The sequence below is a fragment of the Nanorana parkeri genome, unplaced genomic scaffold, assembly GCF_000935625.1.
Source record: "Nanorana parkeri isolate BGI_ZX_2015 unplaced genomic scaffold, ASM93562v1 scaffold732, whole genome shotgun sequence".
In the NCBI taxonomy this organism is placed as follows: Eukaryota; Metazoa; Chordata; class Amphibia; order Anura; family Dicroglossidae; genus Nanorana; species Nanorana parkeri.
The window spans coordinates 775,166-793,037 of record NW_017307000.1 but is presented as its reverse complement, the minus strand read 5'-3'; the positions used below and the strand labels follow the sequence as shown (position 1 = coordinate 793,037).

General features: G+C 39.4%; 1 protein-coding gene across 1 annotated transcript; it reads left to right on the top strand.

Moving 5' to 3' along the window:
- Positions 1-6,558: 6,558 nt before the first annotated feature.
- Positions 6,559-8,458, top strand: FAM110B (family with sequence similarity 110 member B). Its single transcript, XM_018564197.1, has one exon. It carries the CDS (start codon positions 6,765-6,767, stop codon positions 7,869-7,871), a length of 1,107 nt encoding a protein of 368 aa, XP_018419699.1. The 5' UTR covers positions 6,559-6,764; the 3' UTR covers positions 7,872-8,458.
- Positions 8,459-17,872: the final 9,414 nt, after the last annotated feature.

Below are 17,872 nucleotides of genomic sequence, written 5' to 3'. Positions count from 1 at the left end.
TTACATGAGAAGCTTTTCTGTTTTAATTCAGTTTTTTTTTTTTTTATTCTTCAGCTTCTTTTAAATGTTATATGTATAGATAGATAGATAGATATCTATATATACACACAAGTGCATATTTTAGCTGTCATGCAGAGTATTTGTCCTACTTCTGCAGCATAGCAAACCTTCTGCCTTAAAGTGAACCTTGCACCCACATGCAAGGTCTGCTTTTTTTCAATACTGCTCCCTTTGTAAAATCACCAGGTTAAAACGAAATACTTTTCTGTAGAGAAAAGCTGGAAAATACACCGATTTAGCCATTACATTATGACCAACTGCCTAATATTGAGTAGGCTCCCTTTTGCTGCTAAAACAGCCCTGACCCATCAATGCATGGAACCCACTAGACCTTTGAAGGTATGTTGTGGTATCTTGCACGAAGCCATCAGTAGCAGATCATTTAAGTCCTGTAAGTTGTGAGGTGGGTCCTCTATAAATAAGACTTGTTTTTCCAGCACATCCCACAAATGCTTGACTGGATTGAGATCTGTAGAATATGGAGTCCAAGTCAACACCTCAAACTTGTTGTGTTCCGCAAGCCATTCGTAAACCATTTTTGCATTGTGGCAGAGCGCATTATCTTGCTGAAAGAGACCACTGCCATCATGGATTACGGTTTTCATAAAGGGGTGTACTTGGTCAGTAACAATGTTTAGGTAGGTGGTACGTTTCAAAGTAACATCTACATGAATGGCAGGGCCCAAGGTTTCCTGGCAGAACATTTCGCAAAGCATCACAGTGCCTCCGCCAGTTTACCTTCTTGCCATAGTGCATCCTGATGCCATATCTTCCTCCGGTAAATGACACGCATGCACCCGGCCATCCACATGATTTAAAAGAAAACCTGATTATCAGACCAGGCCACCTTCTTTCCTTGCTCCATGGTCCAGTCCTGATGCTCCTGTGCCTGACGCAGGCACTTTTGGTGGTGGACATGGGTCAGCATGGGCACCCTGACCACTCTGCGGCCACACAGCCCCATACACCACAAACTGTACTGCACTCTATGTATGTTCAGGCAACTTTCTATCCTTACCAGCATTAACGGTTTCAGCAAATTACGCTACAGTAGCTCTTCTTTTAGATCAGACTACATGGGCCAGCCGTCGCTCCCCATGTGCATCAACGAGCCTTTTTGCTACCCATGACCCTGTTAATGGTTCACCGGTTTTCCTTCCTTGGACCACATTTGGTAGGTCCTAACCACTGCAGACTGGCAAAATCCCACAAGTGCTGAAGTTTTCGAGTTGCTCTCACCCAGTCCTCTAGTCATCACAATTTGACCCTTGTCCTTATGTTTGCCCATTTTTTTTGCTTCCAACACATCCACTTCAGGGACAAAATGTTCACTTGCTGGCCTAATATATCGCACCCACTTCCAGGTGCTATTGAGATCATTTATAGTATGTCTCCTGTCAGTGGGCCTAATGTTTTGGCTGATTTGGTGTATACTTCCCTTATATCCATCTTTTGCACAGGCAAGGCTGACGTTACAATCCTTTTGCAAACTCCTGGGAACTCTGTGTATCAGAAACCTACCCATATATTTCCTTTGAAAACTCTGTAGTAGAATTACTAGTTTGTCTTTCATGGTGCACAGAGCTTCAAAATAATGGTGCAGATATGTGAAAAACTGATTCTATGATCTGTGAGGGTGCATTTTAGATTTTCTTACAATGTATATTCCTCGTAGTGGAAGAAAAATGCAAATGCTCAACATGTTTCCATTTATCCATGCAGATTACAACTTTGACACTACTGTATGGTGACATAACTATAGAGCTAATCTGCAGAAGAGCTCATAAGCATTGTGGGTATGTTATTGCATTCTTCTCTAATGGAGCTTCTACAACTGACTCTCTGGAGACAAATGTCTTAATCACTCCCCTGCATGTTAATAATGCTTCTAATGTCCATGGGTTTTGCAAGCTATTTTAGTATTTTTTTATTACCAGCCTTCAGGCTTGACTAGTTAATATCTTCTGCTCCACTGGGCTGACCTTTCATGATCATGCTGTGCCTCATAATTGCATGTGTGTTCCTTTGCATGGTGGGGCTGGTAAGGGACACTTGTTCACACTGACAATTCAGTCACACTCTGCAGGATTCAATCTTTCCCAGGAGTACAAATAAGATGGGAGAACAATGACAAACATTTAAAGAACTACCAAAGAAGCATCTTTCAGTTGGAAACGCACACGTGTTTAAACCTCTGAATTGGTTCATGGTATTGAAACTTTATATTTCAAGGATGCATAAGGTGTCAGAAATCAGTGTTTTATGTGGAACATGAGCATCTTTGCAGTAACTTGGTAAAACCGTATTTATATGCAAGTTAAATCCACACTTGGAATCCTTGTATTTGTGGCATAATTAAAACAACTGCTTGGCAGGGCAGAAGTCCTGGGTAACGCTTGCAGGTCTTGTCTATCTCCCAGCTTGCAATTGGACTATAAAAGGAGTACAGAGGTTTTAGTGCAGAATACCACTTTTAGTTAAATAGCACCTTTTCATAGATATCTGTACCAAAGGTCAAAAAAGATACTGATGGGGAAAGAGGGACAGAGGGATTTGGCTCCTTAATGAGGGACAGTTGGTAGGTAGGTAAAGGCATACAGAGTAAAATACTCAAGTCCAGCCAAAAGTTTTTTTTGTTTGTTTTGGATAAAGTGGGGAAGGATTAGAAACCATGTGGAGAATACATATTAGTAAACTAAACATGAGATTGTACAACATGGAGCAGTGGCTATTTTACAACACACCCAGGGACCATGGGGAACAAAAGTAGCCACCCTCCAGAATGAAGGACAGTGTCAGCACCAATTCAGAGATGGTTTAATGATCTACAGCTGAGTGATACACAAATAAGATTATTAACAGTTTTGTTAATAGTTAGAAGTTAAAGGGTTATTAAACCCTCTGTTTTCTTTGCATATATCTACTGCTAGCAAGCCTGTGTCTCCCCCTGCGTGCTCCCGTCTGAAAATTCTTGGGTGGCCGCAAAGCATCTTGGGGCGGGCGCATCCACAGTTCAGATTTTCGTCCGGGAGATGAGAGACACAAGGTAAGTATATGGACGCGTGCACCCGCATGCAGACACCGTGGGACAGGAAGTACCAGCAGGGACAGAGAAGTCGGCGCTGGATCGGAGACCCGCAGCAGCGCTGGAGGGACAGATGAAAATGACAGGAAAGAAGATCGGATTAAGAAACATAATTTAAGGTAAGTGCTTTAATTAACATTGCGGGGAGGGGAAAATATTTGAATGTCACTTTAAACCTCTGAGTTCTACTCTTATAAATATATATGGAAACACTTCTGTCTGCTACCACCCCTTGTGTCCCCCACTAAATGAGAAGCTGCCTGAAAAAAACTGGACCAGCACACTTTTGATACAGTTTAGGTAATTGACCCCACATTCAACAATAAAGGTCTGCTGTGCTGTAAAATTAGCTTATATTTCAGATGCTGGGGAGCAGAATGGTACTGAAAGCCCTTGAGCAATGAACATGAATCGTGGTGTGCTGTTGAAGCCTTTTTATAGTGCTTTCTTCTGTTTTCTTTTGGTAAAACTATTTGTTTACTACTCATCGTTTGTTTGTTGTACAATTGAATTTCCAAGAACATTCTTTCAAGATGAACCATTTCTTCTAATACAAGTCATTTCACGGCTTCACCTTTAAAACTACTTTACAGAACTTGCTGAGGAAATCAAATGGAGAATTTCATTCTCTCTATTATGGCTCAGAAGATCTTCTCCCCAGGCTACTGTATTCTACTAGAGCAGTAACATTTACTTCAGTCTTGCAACTCTGCTATATTGTTAAGTCTTGTAATGCTTCATTACAATCTGACATGTTTGTTATACTTTAGGTTTATTTTTTTTGTTCTAACTGATGATTTATGTATAGTGAAAGATGTATGTCTGACAATTCTTCTTTGAAGAACAAGTGTTGTAGGGAACGTCTAACCAAGATAATATATAGTATATATACAGTATTGCCTTCTGCTTACTACAACCTCCTGATCATTGACCTCTCAGCTCTAGTTTTTCTGGATGTCCATTTGTATTCCTTTGTTTTGATTTTGTTTGGGTCCATCCCTGCACCTATTTTGTTTTTAAATCTGTGATCTCCTTCAGTAACTCTGCTTTCAGATCACCTTCTCCTTGTAGATTCATGTTAGTCCTGCTGTAGTTCTGTGCTCTCAGACCTTTTTAGTTAAAAAAATTGTTGCTATCCTGTACTAAGGAGCACCCTGTATCCAGCAAGGTGAACCTTCAACGCCTGGTATGTATACCGTCTACATGTCAGTCACTGGTCCTACCCTAATGCCATAGCTGCTCTGAGCAACCATAATCCTTAAAATACCCAGACACTGAAAAGATTCTTCCTATTATTCCAAATCTAACTTCAGTAAGAGTCATTCTGTTACTCAGCAATAACCTAGTGTTTACTTCCTGCAAAAATGTAACTTGCAGCTCTCCCTCCCCTGCTATCACCGTTCTACATTTCAACAAAGAGTTTGTTTGAAACTTTCCACAATAGAATATGTGCTGAACACTCAGTTTGTATTCTAGCTATCTGTAATTCCATCGTATTACTAACCGAGGGTATTATGACATATATTGACAATAATAAAATACACAATTCATAGCTATACAAAATAGAAAGTTTGGGTTTTCTCCCACAATCCAAATTCTAATTGACTTCTGCTCAGAATTGGTCCTAGTCTATGTAGTGAATGAGTGTGGTATAGACATTAGACTGGGCAAAGACTGATGTCCGCAGTTTTAAATACTGCGTAAAACGTAATCTGTTGTCACTTTAGAAATCTGGGAAAATAAACTGGTAATAAGTACTTGATTGCATAGGATAACTCCATAAGGGGGTCACATTAGTTCATTGAAAGCCAATCTTGCCTAATTGCAAAAATTATACAGCAGTTGGACCCTTATTTACTAATTATACAGTATGTCTAAAAAAATTATAAATATTTAGTGATGAATTTAGTAGATTATTGCAACATTGCAGCAAAAATGGGTGATTCATTTTACTAATTATAAATTGTAATTTAAAAAAAATAATTAATATTTAGTAATTGTATATTAGATTACATACTGTAGATAAATTGCTATATTGTTGAACTGCTATTTCATCAACTTCCCAACAGCTAAATTATACAGATCAAATTATACAGATCACAGATCTGGAACAGATTACAGAATGTCTTGTATTCTTAACAAACAAACAAGACATTTTGTGAATGAAGGATACTGAAGAGGGGACGGGTGATGCCACCAGAGCTCTTTACAGCTCGGGACACATCGCTCCTTCTCTTTACTGCCCGGAAGCTGAGCGTTCTGTGCAGGGGCAGCGTGCTGCAAGGTAAGATGTTTATATTTTGTAGCCACCCTCTGCACACAACACCCAGATTTTTAATGATCGTTTACACGGCCAGTGCAGTGTGTAAATTATCATTCAGCCCAGAGTGTGGCTTTAAAGATTTGATCTTTTTCCAGCATTTAAAAAATGGATCCAGTCATAATTTGTTGAAAATTAACAAAACCACAACAGAAAATTCAATTTGTAAAAAATTAAATAAATGATGTATTAGGAAATTGTTTGGTCAGCAATACACCCTGGTCCAAAATGTATCTGCTATACTTGTACCACAATAAGGACAGTTTATTAGATTTGTCCTAGATATAGCTATACTCTTCTGACATTCTAATGCTGCAGATAACACACGCTTTGTTCTGATCCCCAAGATCAGTATGTACATGTCCTCTATTAACACGGTCTTACGAGCCTGAAGTGCAGGTGCGGAACAATAGTGCTGTCTCGTTTGATTTTAACAGCTACTTACCTATAATTTCTAATAATTACTAAGGCAAAGAAATGATAAGTAAATTGCCATGTGTAAATACCCCGGGGACCGTCCTTTTAGATGAATTCATTTTAAAGTGTGGCATTTGTTAACAACAAAATAGGGAATTGAGCTAATCTCTGTTTCATTGTCCTATTTTAGCTTTTGTTATATTATACATTTATGTTCAGGCTAATAGTATTTGCTGGGAGCAATAAAAAGCTTATGTTGAAACTTCTGCAATAGTGGTTATGTATGTTTTTGTTAAAATATTTTTTTTTAAAACAAAGTCTTTTGTGCCACATGTCAACATGCATGCTATGCTTTACGTAGGGTAATTTTAGAGGTGTTCTTGTTTTAACCATCTGCTGTCTGAGGAGCAGACTACAAGATTTTCAAACCCTCTTGGGAGTGAAATGGTTAAAAGCCACCTAATGGTTTTTCACTAACAGCTAAAATACTACAATATTTTCTTTTCTGTTGCTATAGTTGTGATGTCACATGCTGATCCTGACATATGATTGCTTGTTTTGTGTTTCAGATCCCCGCCTGTAGTAGAATACAAAGAAAGGAAGAGACTCCCACATCTTTCTGTGCGACTAAAAGATTCAGCTGAGCTGATTAATACAGACTTCTGTCTGGGGGCTTTTTCTTCTTTTTTTTTATCTGCCTTTTAACAGATAAATAAAACAGCAATGCTATTTAATGAGCTGTGAGATGAAGAGCTGCTGCTAACAGTCTGATTTCAAGATTCAACTGTTATCCATTGTGCTTGATGCACATGTTTCTACACATTGCATTTAGGAAACACAAGAAGAGAATCCAAAACGGCTGCGGGGGAACAATCGCCAAACATGCCTACAGAAACACTACAGACAGGTAGCATGGGCAAACCTGTAAGCCCAGCAGTGGCTTTTACATGTGCTGTCCCACTCCGAATATTGAACAAAGGACCTGATTATTTCCGCAGGCAGTCAGAGCCTAATCCCAAGAGACTCAGCGCAGTGGAAAGACTAGAAGCTGATAAGGCAAAGTATGTCAAAAGCCAAGAGGTTATCAATGCCAAACAAGAACCCGTGAAGCCAGCTGTACTTTCAAAACCTCCTGTATGCCCCGGAGCTAAAAGAGCTTTGGCCAGCCCAACTCTGAAGATGTTTAACAACAATTCAAAAAACGAAAGCTGTGCACAAAGAGAGACTTTAAAGCTTGAGATCCTTAAAAACATTATCAACAGCTCTGAAGGCTCTAGTACAGTTTCTGTGCACAAGCAAACTTCTCGGAACTGGCCTCCAAATCGGTCAGACTCCGCTGACCAAAACCGACATTCATTTGCAGAGTCTTTAAAGGTCTACCCTACACAGAGTCATGGAAGCCCTCAAGATACCAACTCCAACATCAGCAGAAGGCTTCTTGACAAATCAGTTGATACTTTTTTACATGTTTCTCATAGCTCTTCAGACATTAGGAAAGTTAATGTGAAGCAGATAAAAGCGATACCATGCAGCAGTTCAGCACCACCATTGCCCCCAAAACCCAAACTTGCAACTCTCACCACCCTCAAGTCACCGGACAATGACAATATGGAACCCACCTCCGGTGTCATGCGAAGGCCATCACTCCAACGATCAAAATCTGACTTGAGCGACAGATATTTTCGTGTGGATGCAGATGTAGAGAGGTTTTTTAATTACTGTGGACTGGATCCTGAAGAGCTTGAAAACCTCGGGATGGAAAATTTTGCAAGGGCTAATTCTGATATAATTTCTCTAAACTTTCGCAGTGCAAGCATGATCAGCTCAGACTGTGAACAGTCTCAGGACAGCAACAGTGACCTTAGAGATGACAGTGCCAATGATCGTGTGCCGTACGGTATTTCTGCCATAGAGAGAAATGCCAGGATTATCAAATGGTTATATAGCATTAAGCAAGCTAGGGATTCACAGAAGGTATCCCATGTGTGAGAGTGAACCAGTGGCAAACCCACGAGAATCCATCATGTATGTGAATTTTCAGTTGTAAAGGGTTGTCAAGTCTACTTGAAGTCTTGTAAACTTTTCAATCTGCTCTCTGTTGCTTGTTGTGCAATGTTTTCAAGTTGCATGCTTGTCAACATGTGAAATGACCTGGCTTTCACTTGAACAAATCCTACAAAGCCTAGTAGTATCTACTCACTACCTGCCAAATGTTTAAGACCACATGTCAGAATTGAATAGCTTTGTTTTAAAATGTGCCTGTCTTGTATACATGCCTATGTGGCAGCCACGTCGTGGGTTCACCCATTATACCATATAAGAAATAGATGTGACAAGAAAATGTTTGGCATGACTAAAGGATAAAGCTTTTGGTGCCTTGTGTTTTGGAAATGTCAAAACTTTCTTAGCGAATTGATTGGTTGTATTCTCTTGGAGGATTGTCCCACCCACAAAATGGCTTCATTTTTTGTGTGTACGAGATGGGATCACTTCAGTGTTACTGTGCACTGTTTACATGATTATGAAGGGTAGAAAATGTACTTAACATGCATATGTCTTATTGTGTTTTGTATACATATATTTTCTGTTATATTTTGCAGTTTAAGGTTTGCAGGGCACATATGGTGTCTTTGCTTGGTTTTTTCTTTGAAGAGGAAATGGCAAGAATTGGACTTTTGTATAGCAAGATTGTTTTCCTAATGAGTATGACTTTCACATCACCATGCATTTCAGTATAGGCAGTTTCTAAATTGTATGTCCCTATATGCTTTCCAATTTATTATTTGGTTAAGCATCATAGGAGACGGGTAACAGCTATAGAGCTGGTGCCCGCTGAAATGTTAGCAAACATAGGCATCAGTTTGTGGGACCACTGATATTCGCATCAAGTTATGTTAAAATTAGATTGGCTGATCAGCTGCTTGTTTTTATCATACACATATACATGTCAATGCAAGTTAAGGTGTATCTAAACCCAGAAACCAAAAATGTAGACACTGCAGCTTACCAGTCCTTAGATGGGAAGCCTCCTTTGTTTTTCATTGTTTTTTTTTGTACTTTATGTTCTCCTGGTAATGCTGTGACTAACACCCGTCTAATAACATGCCACTTTGTGTCTACACACTTAACTGTGCTATCTATGGTTGCCACACAGAATGGTCTTCAAACATTTCTGCCTTTGTCCATCTCCATTACATGGTGGATTGATGGGACTTCTACTTTACAAAAAAAGACAACATTGATTATGCTGTCTTTTTAGTTCATAGGGAGTGGTGAGGATGCTGCATTTCTGGCAAGATCAACAGGTATTTTCTGTACTTGCCAAAATGTTATTGGCCTGCAAAAAGAAACGTAATGCAATTGCTACATCCAAGGACTGGTAAGCTGCAATATAATTTTTGGTTTTACATACATTTAGAGAGAAATAGGTCCAGTGTTCAAACTTTTGACATCGGTGCCCTTTCTCTGGGTACCTTCACAAACTGTCCATTTCTAATTTCTGCATAATTTAGAGATGTCTAATAACATATGACCAAAAAATCTGTGCATTTTGTTTCCCATTCTTTTTGCAGTCTTAAACTTTTGACAAGAACAATGAGAGCAAACTACAGCTAATAAAAGTTGCCTTTAACAGAACAAATCTTTGCAACTCCATGCTACCATCGTTTTTAAACATCATAAGCAGTCTGTCGACAAAAACTAAATGGAAACACACAGCCATATCAGTATAAAACTAAATTCAAATCCTGGAATAGCCTCACTAGCTGGAATCTAGCTGAATGAATTGTATTTGTTGTCTTGCATATGTTACATCTCAGTCTATGAATGTTTGTCCCACTTGAAAGTATTGTAGTTTAACAACTTAAAAATGCTTTTGTTCCCCATGGCAGTTTTTTCTGCACGTTGGCCTTCTTAAAGAATTCTTTTTATTTTGTCTTTTTAGTTTTCTTCTTATGATGTGTCTTCCCAGTGGGTAATCAGCTGATGTTCTACTGAGCAGTTTTGTTAATGCTCTTTGCAGTGGTGATAGCCATTTTGTCAGCTGAACCAGCTCACAGCCTTTTCATTCTCTAAGCACCAGGCACCATATACCAGTATCATATAGGCACAACATGGCTGCTATTACAGTAATGGACTTATTTAATAAAAGTGTAATGAACAATAGTGTGCAGTGGTTCTTACTAACCAGTCAGAATTTGCAATGTTTTCTTCTTAAGGTGCCCACGGGGGGCCAAATATGTAACTGGTGGGGTCATTTACATGCTATATTTAGGTCAGTGCCACCTGCAGTTTGACCAGAACAGCCAACAGTTCCTATGCAGTTGCATTGTATCTCATGCTAGTTCCTCATACCATATTTCACCAAGAAGTGCTTCAAATAACAGCTTTCACTACTGATATCAGTCCTGAGATAACAGGTCATGTGGAATCCCAAATAAGATTTTAAAGCTACAAGTACTTTAGACCTCCTTTGCCAATAACCATTAAAGGTGTGATGGCATGATAAATAGATCCATTTTTGTATGTGCGTGTGTTTGGTGTGCAAAGGTTTCTTAAGCCTACCTCCAGGTACACAGGAGGGAGGTATGACCGTTTTCCAGATATTTTGCCCCTGTGTTAATCAGCACAGGGGCCAAATATTTGGAACAGTCGTACTGTGTTTAAATGTATAATAAAATTGTTTAGGCCCAGTTCTCATGTGCATGTTTTAGTATTGTGTGCTAAAACGTGTTTTAGAATGTAATTTGGAATATCACCCAAACACACTATTACAGTAGGCTGTAGTGCACCACAATCTACATGCGCTTTGGTGTACTGTGTTAAGAGAGTCATGTATGATTTTTGAGCTGTTGTGCTTTGGCAGCCCCTTTTATAATAAATAGACTGTCTCAACACAATGCACGGTAATAGTACACCGTAATGGCCCAGTAAAATGTGAGGGGGGGTTTCAAGAAGGGACCTTAAAGATTGCTGAATGCATGGCCAAGTTTTATTTGTTCATACACAGGCACCAATTGTATGTTGTGAGCGCTTATGACACAGAGGAGCTACACATTTGCATTGTACAGATTTACTGTAAGGACAGTCCGGTTTTTGGAGAAGATTGATCGGTTCCTGTTGATCCTTCGTTTTTAAGCAGAAATATTGTGAACTATCCAGGAGATTGTACATGTTTGGTAGAGAAAGGATTGCTTAATGGCTTAATCACTATGCAATCACTGTAGCAATGGTTACATTTATCTGATAATTCCCTCCAGTATTCTCTAGAATTGTTACATTGTATCTCTTATTTCTAAAATGTATTTCTTATTATCCTCCGTTCCATCTAGTGGCCAAAACCTGGTATTTTCCCAATTCACTACTCCCCATAATATTTGAAGAACATTTGACCAGAAGAGAAAATAGCCTTAAGAACATTTGATTTTGCCCTATTCTCACACCAGTAGCCTAATTCACACAGAACGAATGTACATGCAGTTTCGCTGGACGAATAGCTATGCAAATTTTTTATAACTATACCCCCATGTGTCTTTCATGATGGGTTTTCATGATGTTAACCCATCATAAGTGTTTTTCTTCCATCGCTGCCCACTTATCAAAACAGAAAAATGGCTAATAGTATGAATTTATAAATGATCAGTGTACACTCTTCTAGCATCCTTCAATGGTCTGCAAGTTTAACACATCCAGATGTGTAAATGGATGATCATTTTTAGTATTCATGGCTATTTTAAACCACCCAAAGATTAACAAACTGCTGCCTGACACTTCGCCCTCTTTTCGAGTGGTTGGATACTCCGCAAAAGTGACCTGACAGATGTGGGTTTCCTGCTTATGTAGCAAACTTGTGTGGCATACTTACTCTTAAGTGTCTCAGGTACGACCACATCTTCCATCCCTGGCTGTTTGATATCTTAGTGGATACCACACCTTGAAAGCTTACTAATACATAAGCCAGTTATCAGCAAAGGAGATCAAGTGTGACTTTTCTGTGCTACAGGGTATAGGCACCTTTTGGCGTGAGGATAGTATAATCTACTGGCTCCTGACTGGCTGTGATGGGTTGCTGCACACCACTGCTCATTACAAAATCTTATTAAATAAATGCATGTATAGGTGACAAGTGTATTTGACTAGGAATAATGAGTAAATGTAGTGCCTGCTACATTGTTGTTACAGTATCACTGCTTAGAGGTCCTCACTTTGTAAACTTCAGAAGGCCGAAAAACAAACCTTTTTTTATGGTGTAAATGCTGTAAGAATTTGTACATACTTCATTTGCTATTGATACTTTGAGGAAAAAAAGTGTTATACTAATAAATAGCTCTTTGTTCAACACCACAGTCTGATGGTTTTTATTATGAAAAATGTTATCTATTAAAATATATTGCAATTATAATTAGCATAAAGGATGGGAAAATCTGCCTTGTGCTTCCTGACGTTCACCAGTGATAGACATGCTATTCATGGTAGGACCTGTCCGTAACCTTGTTATGCACAGGTTTCGCACAGGGTTACAAAGTACTGGCCCTGGGCTGTGAGAAGGATGGTTACTGGTGAACAGAGGTACTCGGTTCATACTGAGAGAAATATGTGAGCCGTTGCTGTCCTTATGTAAAATGTTAGTTGCCTGGCTGTCTTTGGGTTCAATGCAATGAGGTTTCTAAGCTGGAAAAGGTATGCAGCTCCAGAGGTCTGACCTTACTTGCTGTATGTTTGCTCCAGGATGACAACCAGATAGCATTTTTGACAGGCGGAGTCTGCAAAGTCAGCCTATATTTCTTTTTTACCTGCACTACAAAAAGTTGCTTTTCTAGAGTGATTTTCTAGGGTACTAGTAGCAGCATGGAGACTTTCTTCCACCCAAACATACACGTTTCATTAGGACGAAGGACTTCTAACATCTTGCATTAAAGGTCTGTAAGTGACTGCTCCTTCGACTGGATCTTTAAAGTAAATGCACAACTTTTGCTGAACCAAAACATGGGCCTGTGCCTAGTACTACAGTGAAGTGACTCAAAGCCCTGATATGCTGACCAGAACTACCAGACTTGTTCTAATGAGGTCCACTAGGCCAAGAAATGGGTCTCTCCATAAATCAGTGTTGTGGATCAAGGCTGCATGATTGCTATAAACATTTAGGATTGAGGGTGAGTATTAACTGAGACTGTACGCTTGATTGTTTGCATATGTTTCTAAGAGGGGAAAGTCTATATTTGGACAAGGCTATTGGCTTTAGACAAAACTAAAAGCTTTTCACTGCATTTAGTACCTGAAAAAGTGTGCTGAATTGAACCTGTGCTCATTGCAAATATTCCCGTCATGTTCAGAGAAATTTTCAATAAAATAGGTATATCTTCTGATTAAATGAGTGAACTGAATAAAGGCTTGCTTCACACCTTAGTAAATCAGATCCATGCTTTTTCATAGCCAAAAATACCTTCAAGCACCAAATGAAATATCTCCACACAACACATTTGTGTAGTTCCAGGGTGTGTATAAGGCACATGTCGCAAGTAGCATTCATCTTGTATTGTACATTATGTAGAATCTGAAAAACATGCACAATCGAGACTTTTCACGAAGTGCCTTGGAATCCATGGCTGTAAGTACACACTTTGTTTATCAAGGTCAGTTGCTCCCATAATAAATGCTATTGTTGGAATGGATAAAGAATAGCAACTACCAGCTAATTAACTATGGAAAAGTCTTCAATTGTATTCCTCCCAAACTGAAAAGAGAAATTTAAATAGACCATCCATTCAAAAATTAGTTTTCAAGCCGTTCAAATTGCTACTGTCTAGCAGTTTCTCCTGTTTCTTCTTTGTTTCTCCTGTGCAGCCAGTTATTGATTACATTCGTCTCATGGCTAGTATATAGCTTCTTAAGAAAGTTTCCATGTTTTAATGAGCTTTCAACCCCCTATGGATGCTACCAGCCCCAAATAATACAGGCTTGTATGCTGGGAACACATCTTCACCCTTCTGTACTGAAACATGAGACCACCAGAGCTCCTCTCTGTAAACATAATTTGTATTAGAACTCCAGGTAAGATAGATAGTTGAGTGTGTACCTGACTTGTGGATTTCATACTGACTGGAGGAGATGGATGGAGGCTGAAGGAATCTTTTCAAATGGCACCTAAGCACCAGGTTAAAAAAATGCCTTGGAGTGCATTGCCACATGTGCATTACATTGGTACAGCCCATTCTTGACAATGCACTTCCAGTAGCTCAGTGCATCAGACCATTCTGAATTGAACACCTAAGGCCTTGTTTACACCTTTGCATTTCATCATGCGGATTCAGTCGCGCAAAACACAAAAAACCCGTACAAGTCAATTGCGACAGTTCACATCTAGGTGTTGTGTGTGCGATATCGCCTGTCGTGCAAAAAGATGCAGGAGCTATTTTCAGGCGCATGTTGCACGGTTTTCGTCCCATAGACCTATCTATGCATTGAGAACCCCGCAATAATTAAAAGCATAATTCGCTAAGAAAAAACGTGCGACAAACGCGTGAAAACAGTTCAACAACCGCAATTCCTAACTGCTACATTATTTGCAAGTAAAGTATGACACAGAGTAAGGGGGGCATTAAATCAATTCGATCATACAGCAAGGCAATTCTAAGACAAATATACTATGGGGGGGTTATCAAAACTGGGGCAGACAAAATCTGGAGCAGTTGCCTATGGCAACCAATCAGCTTCTCTCTTCAGTTTGTTTAGTTAAGCTTTGAAAATGAAAGGTGAATGCTAAATGGTTGCCATGTACAACTGCTCCAGATTTTGTCTGCTCCAGTTTTGATGAGTTTAGCTTCATACATAAATTCTTACCTCTGCTGTTCTAAAGTAGCAATGCAAGAGAAAAAAAAAAACCTGTCCCTGATCAGTTCTTAATTGCATATGTTTGGGGTGAAATCCTGTCTCCTCTTCAATTTCTAATTCTGTCATAGACCTTTAAAAACCTGTATCCATTTGCTTTCCAAAATTTGAGACGCAGGGGTCAGAAATACATACCGTAGATTTTGTTAAATGGGTAGACAGTCTGATTTGCCTTTAATTGTGTTACCTATTAGCTTGATAAATGTCGTCAAGGTCATTTTCGTGAGAGCCGAACTAAAGACTGCCTCAAAAGCCAGGCAAGTCCCCCACATTGCATCCCAGCAGGTAAGTACAGGTGAAACTCGAATAATTAGAATATCGTGCAAAGTTCATTTATTTCACTAATGCAACTTAAAAGGTGAAACTAATATATGAGATACTCATTACATGCAAAGCAAGATAATTCAAGCCGTGATTTGTCATAATTGTGATGATTAGGGCTTACAGCTCATGAAAACCCCAAGAACCCCAAATCCACAATCTCAGAAAATGAGAATATTACATGCAATCAATAAAACAAGGATTGTACATAGAACAATATCGGACCTCTGAAAAGTACAAGCATGCATATGTACTCAGTACTTGGTTTGGGCCCCTTTTGCAGCACTTACTGCAATTACTTTTGCACAATATTCTAATTATTCGAGTTTCACCTGTATAATGGGGGGAACAGAAGGGCTTAGAAGTTAGGACATTCCATGCCGTCCTAACGTCTTTAAAGCCCATGTTTTCCAGGACGGCATGGAACGTCCTAACATCAGGAAGAGGTAAAGTATAATAAAACTTCGCTGCACTCGTTAACCCTGGCACAACCTGCCTCTTTTTATCTAGTATCTGCTTAATCAGAGACAAAATCCTGAGTCCTGATGAAGAGGAAGTTTGTGTGGCCCCTGAAACACTGACTATTTTTCTGCTGTGAAACAATTTTATCATTAAAAATGTTGGACTCTTGGTCACTTGATTGGCGCTCTCATTAAACTGTATATACGTTCATTCTTAACTCTGGGTTTCCCCTCTTTTTTTAGGCAATGTCCCCATTTTGTGGAGGGCTTCCGAACCGGAGCTAATGTGCCCAGTGATAACTCACTTGATTCTTAGAAATTCTGTATCCGTGCCTCATTTTCACTTTATCTGTCCTTGTCTGAAATCTAGACCCCCATCGATCATGTGAGTGGCCTCTATGGTAGGCTACAGTAGTGTTTTTTTCATGGTCTGCTTTTAAAAACATTGTTTTTGTAAATTTCTTAATGAACTAGTTATATAAACCTGTCACCAGACCTGTAAATCTTTTTATTCAGTAAATATGTTTGGTACGTTTTCTGAATGAGATTGTTTACGATTATAGGACTTGCTGAGAGTAAACTGCACACATCATAACAAGTAAAACACAGGAAACACTCATTGCAGATTGTTGTGAGTGGGAATTTTTTTGTATAAAATTATGATTTAGGCTTCATACGCCATTACTGCGTTCCACATGCTCAAAATGCTGCTTTTCATTTGGATCTAAGACACATGAACAAAAATTGTTCAAAACAAATGCAATCCGTTCCAGCTATTGGTTGTTTCTGATCTGTGCAAAAAAGTATTGTGCTTTTTTCTGTTAATATTTATTTTGTGTGAAATGACAATAAGGCCCCATTCACACTATATCTTTAGGTGTGGTTAGGGATTCCTGCGCCAGGAACTCCAGCAGGAATCCCTAATCTTCCATTCACAAGCAACAGCAGTCACCTGTTCAAGTTAATGAACTTCTAACATTTCATTAAGTCGCAGTTGTACCATGTCACAGCGCTCTGAGCTGAAAAAAGTACTGTCTGCAGTACTTTAACCCTTTCACTGCCACAACATATGTCAGACATTGCTGGCAGCGGGCTCTGGGAATCTAGCGTTACACTGGAATCCATTCTGGTGGATCGCTTCTGAAGGCCGGTATAGTGCGACACCCCCACCTTGCTTCCTGGGCTCCGTTGCCCCTCCTGCGGGCCCGAGACCGGCATCATGGGTGTCAGCGGGAAACTGGGAAGGAGACCGGCAAACATCCATTTGCTGATCTCCCTGCTCAATGGGACCGGAAGCGACGCTGATTTCATCACTTCTGGTCCCTCAGTTGTCATTGCTTGGCGCAGAAGCCAGGCAAGAAGCTATTGGAGCTCTGTGCTCCAATAGCTTTTTTGGAGTGGTCAATTAGACCCCTAGTGTCACCTTAAATTTTACCTGTCTTCACCAATACGCGGTCACATAGGGGGATTGTAAGGCCCCCTATATCATAGCAATGAAGTTGGAAAAAAAAGTTAAAAAATAAGGTTAAATATAAGAAATGTAAAAACAAAAAATAAAAATAAAGTCCCCCGCCCCTGCAAAAATGCTCATATTAACATAAACACACATCTGGTGCGCCTACATACAAAAACGACAGTCGCGCGCAACTGTCAGGTATTGCTGCATGCGCCAGAGTGAGAGCAATAAATGGATATCTCTATGATGACCTGTACAGGCTTTAGGGAGTCGCCTATGGCCAATTTGGACGCACGCAATTTTTAACCAGGGCACGTTGGGTATCTATTTACTCATCATAACCTCATCTTTTATATTTTACAAAATGGGCATTATTGTGTTTGTGGGCACTAAAATTAACAAGTGCATTTTTTTACAAAATTTGTGGGTTTGATAAAGTGTTGCGCTATTATCATGTGACATCAAAATTTACAACTGCCGCCATTTTCTACAGGGTCTTTGCTTTCAGAAAATATATAATGTTTGATGGTTTTAAAACATTTTCAGGCCTAAAATGTGGACTATAACGTGTGCCAAAAAGCAAAAAAGGCCTTGGCAGCAAAAGGGTTAAAGAAATTGTGTTTTTTTTTTCCATGTCGCCCTTGAAGTCGCATTAAAAGGACCCTACCCTTAATAATAAATACCCTACCCTTAAAATGAATACCATACCCTGCTGTATGGTATTAAAAAATATATATTTTTCACTTTGTCTAATGTCCCCAATGGCAGTGTCCAACGCCTCATGGCCTTTTTAATCATAGCTTGCCTATTAGCCTTGAAACTGGCCAGAATTTAGTAACAGGATTTGCCCCCCTTAGACTTCAATT

Bases quoted from the DNA above. Each gene is read 5' to 3' on its own strand.
- FAM110B (XM_018564197.1), top strand. From the start codon at position 6,765: ATGCCTACAGAAACACTACAGACAGGTAGCATGGGCAAACCTGTAAGC.